The sequence below is a fragment of the Coregonus clupeaformis genome, chromosome 6, assembly GCF_020615455.1.
Source record: "Coregonus clupeaformis isolate EN_2021a chromosome 6, ASM2061545v1, whole genome shotgun sequence".
NCBI classification, from domain to species: Eukaryota; Metazoa; Chordata; class Actinopteri; order Salmoniformes; family Salmonidae; genus Coregonus; species Coregonus clupeaformis.
The window spans coordinates 43818729-43827223 of record NC_059197.1 but is presented as its reverse complement, the minus strand read 5'-3'; the positions used below and the strand labels follow the sequence as shown (position 1 = coordinate 43827223).

General features: G+C 45.6%; 1 protein-coding gene across 1 annotated transcript; it reads left to right on the top strand.

Annotated features, from left to right (window-relative positions):
* Positions 1 to 5040: 5040 nt before the first annotated feature.
* Positions 5041 to 8495, top strand: LOC121568252. The gene is made up of 4 exons (XM_041878809.2): positions 5041 to 5882; positions 6811 to 7280; positions 7398 to 7664; positions 7859 to 8495. Exons 2-4 carry the CDS (start codon positions 6869 to 6871, stop codon positions 8437 to 8439), a joined length of 1260 nt encoding a protein of 419 aa, XP_041734743.1. The 5' UTR covers positions 5041 to 5882; positions 6811 to 6868; the 3' UTR covers positions 8440 to 8495.

Here is an 8495-nt window from a genome sequence, read left to right as displayed (position 1 = left end):
ATATACTCTTTCAACTAATTTCCTGTATCCCCTTCTCCCTGATACTAGATCTCATCCTCTCGCTTTCCCTCTGATACTGCCCACACTGTAGCAATACATGCTCCCCGTCTCTGTTTCCTGGCGATAATCACACTTTCCTGTTGGATGCTTTCCTATCACATTTAACCCTTCTGTTGTCCTAGGGTCAAAATGACCCGCCACTGTGTTGAACCAACTTTATTAAAAAAATATATTTTGGGGATCATTTGTGAGAAAGAGGCAGTGAGACTTTAGAGAAAGTATCACTGCCTCCTTCTCACAAATGATCCAAAAAATATAAAAATTAAATAAAGTTGGTTCAACACAGTGGCGGGTCATTTTGACCCTAGGACAACGGGAGGGTTAAGGTCTTATTCAACTGGCTGTGTCCCACCCTTAATCTTGTAAAAATAGCCTCCTCTCTTCTGTCCCTTCCTTTTATTTTTTTGTTTCATTTTTTTTTCTTCCCTTTCCTCTGTACTTGAAATAAATGCCTACCCTTAATATCTCTATTCCACTGCTCCTGTCATCGCTGCAACATCACTGTCCATATGAGGCTTTCCCCTCTGCCTTGCTCATTGAAACTACAACGTCAACATCCCCACCTCACTCTCTTCTTCTTCTTCTTCTTCTTCTTCTTCTTCTGTGGATTTTATATGGCGGTTGGCAACCAACATTTAAGGTGCATTAGCGCCACCAACTGGACTGGAGTCTGGACAAGAGACAGTGAATGTCTAAATCCTAAAAATAATCTCGTCTCCCTAAGGAAACGAAATAAATAATTAAATACTACATCCCCTGATGATTTCCCCAGCAGTTCACTTAATCCTGGCTCTTCAACCCCATTACTCCTCAAATCTAATAACAATCACTCCCTTTCTCTCACATATTTCTGGCACTGAAATAGAACATGATCCACTGTCTCCATCTCCTCCTAACAATGATCACACCTCCCAGTCGGATGTTTCCCAACCAATTTCAATGTACTATTTAGCTTTGTGTGTCCCAGTCTCAGCCTTTCCTCCCTTCTCTCTCGGCCTGATTACCTCCCTGCCCCCACCTTTTCCTGGATCTTATTATTTTTTTTTTCACCTTTATTTAACCAGGTAAGCCAGTTGAGAACAAGTTCTCATTTACAACTGCAACCTGGCCAAGATAAAGCAAAGCAGTGCGATAAAAACAACAACAACAACACAGAGTTACATATGGAATAAACAAAATGTACAGTCAATAACACAATAGAAAATCTATATACAGTGTGTGCAAATGTAGTAAGTTATGGAGGTAAGGCAATTAATAGGCCATAGTGCAAAATAATTACAATTTAGTATTAACACTGGAGTGATAGATGTGCAGAAGATGATGTGCAAATAGAGATACTGGGGTGCAAATGAGCAAATAAATAACAATGTAAATAACAATATGGGGATGAGGTAGTTGGGTGGGCTAATTACAGATGGGCTGTGTACAGGTGCAGTGATCGGTAAGCTGCTCTGACAACTGATGCTTAAAGTTAGTGAGGGAGATAAGTGTCTCCAGCTTCAGAGATTTTTGCAGTTCGTTCCAGTCATTGGCAGCAGAGAACTGGAAGGAATGGTGGCCAAAGGAGGTGTTGGCTTTGGGGATGACCAGTGAGATATACCTGCTGGAACGCATACTACAGGTGGGTGTTGCTATGGTGACCAATTATCTAAGATAAGGCGGGGATTTGCCTAGAAGTGATTTATAGATAACCTGGAGCCAGTGGGTTTGGTGACGAATATGTAGTGAGGGCCAGCCAACGAGAGCGTACAGGTCACAATGGTGGGTAGTATATGGGGCTTTGGTGACAAAACGGATGGCACTGTGATAGACTACATCCAATTTGCTGAGTAGAGTGTTGGAAGCTATTTTGTAAATGACATCGCCGAAGTCAAGGATCGGTAGGATAGTCAGTTTTACGAGGGCATGTTTAGCAGCATGAGTGAAGGAGGCTTTGTTGCGAAATAGGAAGCCGATTCTAGATTTAACTTTGGATTGGAGATGCTTAATGTGAGTCTGGAAGGAGAGTTTACGGTCTAACCAGACACCTAGGTATTTTTAGTTGTCCACATATTCTAAGTCAGACCTGCCGAGAGTAGTGATTCTAGTCGGGCGGGCGGGTGCAAACAGTGTTCGATTGAAGAGCATGCATTTAGTGTTTCTAGCTTTTAAGAGCAGTTGGAGGCCACAGAAGGAGTGTTGTATGGCATTGAAGCTCGTTTGGAGGTTTGTTAACACAGTGTCCAATGAAGGGCCAGATGTATACAAAATGGTGTCGTCTGCGTAGAGGTGGATTTGAGAGTCACCAGCAGCAAGAGCGAAATCATTGATATACACAGAGAATAGAGTCGGCCCGAGAATTTAACCCTGTGGCATCCCCATAGAGACTGCCAGAGGTCCAGACAACAGGCCCTCCGATTTGAAACATTGAACTCTATCTGAGAAGTAGTTGGTGAACCAGGCGAGGCAGTCATTTGAGAAACCAAGGCTATTTAGTCTGCCAATAAGAATGCAGTGATTGACAGCGTCAAAAGCCTTGGCCAGGTCGATGAAGACGGCTGCACAGTACTGTCTTTTATCGATCGCGGTTATTATATCGTTTAGGACCTTGAGCGTGGCTGAGGTGCACCCATGACCAGCTCGGAAACCAGATTGCATAGCGGAGAAGGTACGATGGGATTCGAAATGGTTGGTGATCTGTTTGTTAACTTGGCTTTCAAATACTTTCGAAAGGCAGGGCAGGATGGATATAGGTCTGTAACAGTTTGGATCTAGAGTGTCACCCCCTTTGAAGAGGGGGATGACCACGGCAGCTTTCCAACCTCTGGGGATCTCAGACGATACGAAAGAGAGGTTGAACAGGCTAGTAATAGAGTTTGCAACAATTTCGGCGGCTAATTTTAGAAAGAAAGTGTCCAGATTGTCTAGCCCAGCTGATTTGTGGTCCAGATTTAGCAGCTCTTTCAGGATTTTTTGAATGGGGCATGCTTATTTAAGATAGAGAGGAAAGCACTTTTGAAGAACATCCATGCATCCTCTCCTGATCCATCCAGGATACCAGGTCAATTAGAAAGGCCTGCTCACTGAAGTGTTTTAGGGAGCGTTTGACAGTGATGAGGGGTGGTCGTTTGATCGCGGACCCATTACGGACGCAGGCAATGAGGCAGTGATCGCTGAGATCCTGGTTGAAGACAGCAGAGGTGTATGTAGAGGGTATATTAGTCAGGATGATATCTATGAGGGTGCCCATGTTTACGGATTTAGGGTTGTACCTGGTAGGTTTCTTGATAATTTGTGTGAGATTGAGGGCATCTAGTTTAGATTGTAGGACGGTCGGGGTGTTAAGCGTATCCCAGTTTAGGTCACCAAGCAGTACGAACTCTGAGGATAGATGGGGGGCAAGCAATTCACATATGGTGTCCAGGGCACAACTGGGGGCTGAGGGGGGTCTGTAGCAAGCGTTAACAGTGAGAGACTTATTTCTGGAAAGGTGGATTTTTAGAAGTAGAAGCTCAAACTGTTTGGGCACAGACCTGGTTAGTATGATAGAGCTCTGCAGGCTCTCTATACAGTAGATTGCAACTCCGCCCCCTTTGGCAGTTCTATCTAGACGGAAAATGTTGTAAAAAAAGTTGCAGACACTGCTAGAACATCAGGGTTGGCAGAGTGTGCTAATGTAGTGAATAACTCAAACTTGGGGAGGAGACTTCTGATGTTAACATGCAAGAAACCAAGGCTTTTACGGTTACAGAAGTCAACAAATGATAGCGCCTGGGGGGTAGGAGTGATACTGGGGGCTACAGGGCCTGGGTTAACCTCTACATCACCAGAGGAACAGAGGAGGAATAGAATAAGGATATGGCTAAAGGCTTTAAGAACTGATCTTCTAGTGCGTTGGGTACAGAGAAAAGGGGCAGATTTCCGGGCGTTGTAGAATAGATTCAGGGCATTATGTACAGACAAGGATATGGAAGGATATGAGTACAGTGGAGGTACACCTAAGCATTGGGTAACTATGAAAGAGATAGCATCACTGGAGGTACCGATTGAGCCGGTCTCCGCGTGTATGGGGGGTGGGACAAAGGAGCTCTCTAAGGCTGGTTGAGCTGAACTTGGGGCTCTACAGTGAAATTGTATAATAAGAACTAACCCAAACAACAATAGGCTAGGCATATTGACATGGGAGAGAGGCATAACGCAATCACAGGTGTTATTCGAGAGGGCTAAGACAACAACTGGTAATGGCGACGAAAGTTTGGGCTGAGGCTAAACAGATAAACTGGATGGGGTACCGTGTAAAGGAACAGTCCAGCAGGCATTAGCTGTGTAGCTGAGTGATCATAAGGTCCAGTGAACAGCACTAAGTAAGTCTGGGAGCAGATCGTAGGCTGCTAAAGCACAGGCGAGCAGGAGGCACGGCTGTTGATTGCGCGTGCTAGCGGGCCGGGGCTAGCAGATGGATCTTCGTGGTCGTCGCAATGGGAAGCCTGTTGAAACCACATCAGACGATTACGTCGGCAGACCAGTCGTGATGGATCGGCGGGGCTCCGTGTCGACACTAGGAGGTCCCGTCCGGTTGACAGAGCGGTAGATAGCCGGGAGATGGGCCTGGCTCGCGGCTAGCTCAAGGCTAACTGGTACGTCGGGAGGTGGTGATTAGCCAACAACAGCCTTTCGGTTGCAGCTAGTTAGTTGCGATGGTCCGGTGTTAAGGTCCAGTGATTCAGTGATTCTGGCAGAAAATCCGATATGCTCTGGGTCGATAATTGTCCAGGCTAGAGCTGGCTGGTAGGTAGTGCAGGCCACGGACAGTGGTGAAGACCGCTATCAGTGGCTAATAGCAAGTAGCTAGTTCTTGATAAAAAGAAAGAAATAATAGAATCCGTTCCACATTGGGTGAGGCAGGTTGCAGGAAAGTATATTTAGTTCAAGGATGGAAAGTGAGATAGAGAAATATATACGTATAAAAGACAAAAAACTAAAAAACAGGCTATTTACACGAGGACACAACACAATACACGACCACACTACTACGCCATCTTGGATTACAGGTGTCTTCCCTTACTCTCCCTCTTCCACAACTCTTGCCACTTATTTTAAACCACTGTTCTTATTAATCCCTTGGCTTCTGCTTTACTGATTGACAATTATATCTCAACATTAGGATGTTTAAGAGCCTGCTTGGCAATAATATCCACTTCCTCATTCCCCTCTACTCCCACATGAGCTGGTACCCAGAGGAACATAACATATCCCCATCTGTTTCACCCTATACAAGCACAGCAAAACCTCATACAACACATCCTGTCTGCTCTGAGACACACATGAATTTAAACTCATCAATGCTGCACAGGATTCAGAACAGATGACTACCACTCACGAGAGTTAGCCCAAACTAAGTACTGCACAAATTCGCTAATCTTTACAACTATATGTTTGTTAAATCCGTTCAAATTGAACATTTAGATGATGTCTAGATCTGAGAATATGCGCAGCTCCTCGCACAGACTGACCCTCGTGAGTTTGCAGTATGATTCTTGACCAATCAGAGTAGAGATCGAACAACATGTGACATAGAGAACGTCGATCATAGAAAGTCATTGGCCGTGTTCGAGAGCATCAAAACCGTGATGTATTATGGGTAAATGGTGACTGACTGACTGATCTACAAATAATAAAGAGTCGTTATTTACGTTGCACGGTGATTTGTAGATCAACCAGTCGGCAGTTTCCTCCACTGTCGGCTGCAATTTCGAACAAGCCCATTGATGTCAACAAACCCCATATGATCGTGCGACGCAAGCAAGCTTCCACGACGCAGCGTAAAATATTTTGAGATGAAGGTAAGAAGTGCAATCTGTAGCAGTAATAGTAAGCGCTATTTTATGGTTATTAACTTAGAACAATAGTTTGTGTATTTAATTTTTTGGGACCGATGCACTAACACATGGCCGCAGTGTTCTGCAAGAAATGACATTCTTCATCGTCTGCATTCGCCAGTGATGGCCACTGCAACCACCCAGCTACGGCCACTGTCAGCCACTGGACCTGTCAACTAGCCAGTGCTAGCTTGTTAGGTTGTCAGTGGTCAGACTGTTGATGACCAGTTAGCTAGTTTTAAATGAGTCTCTGTATGGTGTGTGATGCAGTTGTCTGTAATTTCCAGTATCAGTTTTATTTCAAGTAATTCACTGTTGTACCAAAAGGGAAAGGCTATTTCAAATGTATTTTTTTTGTAGAAGATAGCGTTATGTTCCTGTATGTCTGCATAAATTCACATTGCACGCATACTACTCAGCTCATTATGTCTGATCTGAGTGGAATTGACATGGGAAAGTCGTGATTTGCTGTTGGGTGAACTTCAAAGGGACTGGAGAAGAAACTGTCACTGTACTCTTGTGTGAATGTTGTAATGAACATCTCTGGAGTGGTTTATGTCACAATGTATTTCTGTCATTTATAGCCAGCATCTATTTTGGATGTTGTCGTGACTCATTTATTCTCCCATAGTGAGGTTACCCTATACCTTTGTTAAAAACATCAATGTTCCTGTCTTGAATACAACTTTATTATAATGCAACTTGAATGCTGCTCTTTTATGCATATTGCTACAAAATGTAATTTGAATAGAAAGTCATAACATTTATTTCAGGGCATTTTATCATAATCGTTCGACTACCCCTCAGTCTACCTCTAATGTACAGAAATTACATTAGCCTATGGTGTAGTACTTCAACCTCTTTCCCTGTGTTCTTGTTTACTTCCAACCAGGAGGAGCCTAAGGGGCTGCTACCAGAGCAGGTACACCCAGTGAGGGGAGGCAGAAACCATGGACCTGAGTGAGAGGAGGCCCAACAAGTGGTGGACAGAGTCGGACACCTTCGCCATGCTGGCCCTCATTGAGCAGTTGGACCTGGTGCATGAGCTGGATAAGAAGCGCCAGCGGAACGACTCGCACTTCCGCCGCCTGCGCTACAGCCTGGCCAAGCGGGACATCCACTTCACCGTCAACCAGATACGCAACCGCTGGAAGAGCCTCAAGCACAAATACCGCAAGATCAAGATGGCAGGATACCGTAGCCCCGCTGCACGCCTGTCCGCCATCGAGTCATTCCGTTACTTCCGTATGCTGGACCGCATGCTGGCCAGGAGGGCCCGGGCGGGGGCCCCAGAGCAAGGCACTGCAGATGGACACAATATGGTGGTGTTGACCCCCTCGGACCTGGAGGATCATACTGATGGTACTACTTTCTGGCTTTAGGATTTGTATACCTTTATTATTTGACGTTAAAGAATTGTAAAGAAGTGTTTGCTTTGCGTTGGCCTGCTCTGCTCACTCTTCTTCTCTCTCTTCCCAGGTGATGTTGCTCAGCCTGACTCTGTGGCCCCTTGGCAGGACAGCCTGGCTCCAGCTCTAGAGGGAGAAGGAGACGAGACTAACGCCATCCCAGAAGAGGCCAACGTCAGCACTCCGGGCTGGGCGCTGAAGTCAGAAGAGATTATGACTTTAGGTCTGTCTGGAGAGTATCTTTACCCAGTGAAGAGTGAGCCACATTCAGTACCCTCTTTACATGATGGTGAGGGAGCTAGTGACCCCACTAGCTGTAGTCCAGAAGAACAAACTGGTGAGTGCTTTTATAACTGATGAATTTAGAGTGGCTACATGACCACCTATATTCTATGTAATTAATGTGTTCTTTGTAACTAATATCATGTCATTTTACTTTGTATATATCAGTTGTTTAAAGCTTTGGGTAATTGATATTACAACGATAACCTAAAACAAATACAAGTTGTCCTGCTGTTCATTTCTCTACAGGCACTTGTGAGGACACCAGCACCCTGATCCTCCAGCAGCTGACCATCCTGAACCATAAGCTAGGGGAACAGCTCGCTGAGCAAAGGGCCTTCCACTGCAGCATGCTGGGTATGATGGACCGACAGATAGAGGTCCTGGAGCAGCTCTCCAACTTCTCCACAGGCCGCCAGGTCAAGACCGAACCTGACGACAGTGACACTCCTATCAGCCAGCAGGTCCACAACTCCCTGGTGCGCATCCTGAGAGGAGTGGAACAGGTCCAAACCCAAGGACACCAGCCATGCTCATGCAAGGCTTCCCCCTCACAGCCTACATCTCCCTCCAGGACGGTCTCTCTGTTAGAGGTCCACAAAGGATCACCCTCCAGGGATGGGAACTCAACTAGTGACACATCCAACCCTCAGCCCTCAGACCATGGGCGGCCTGAACCTCAAAGACCATCCCGCTCAGAGCAGCTTTCCCCTTCCCCACAGAAGGGTGTTCTGCTTAACGGACTTGTGCCAGCACAAGTGAGTGCTCTTGAAGCTTCATTCAGTAGTGGAAAGTACAGTGCTCTGACAGAGGAGAGCATACACTCTTAGAAAAAAGGGTTCCAAAAGGGTTCTTCAGCTGTCCCCATAGGAGAACCCTTTTTGGT

What these genes read in the sequence shown, in the direction of transcription:
- LOC121568252 (XM_041878809.2), top strand. Translation starts at nt 6,869, where the DNA reads ATGGACCTGAGTGAGAGGAGGCCCAACAAGTGGTGGACAGAGTCGGAC. An exon ending in CCTGGAGGATCATACTGATG is followed by an intron (nt 7,281 to 7,397) that starts GTACTACTTTCT and finishes CTCTCTTCCCAG; the next exon opens with GTGATGTTGCTCAGCCTGAC. An exon ending in TAGTCCAGAAGAACAAACTG is followed by an intron (nt 7,665 to 7,858) that starts GTGAGTGCTTTT and finishes ATTTCTCTACAG; the next exon opens with GCACTTGTGAGGACACCAGC.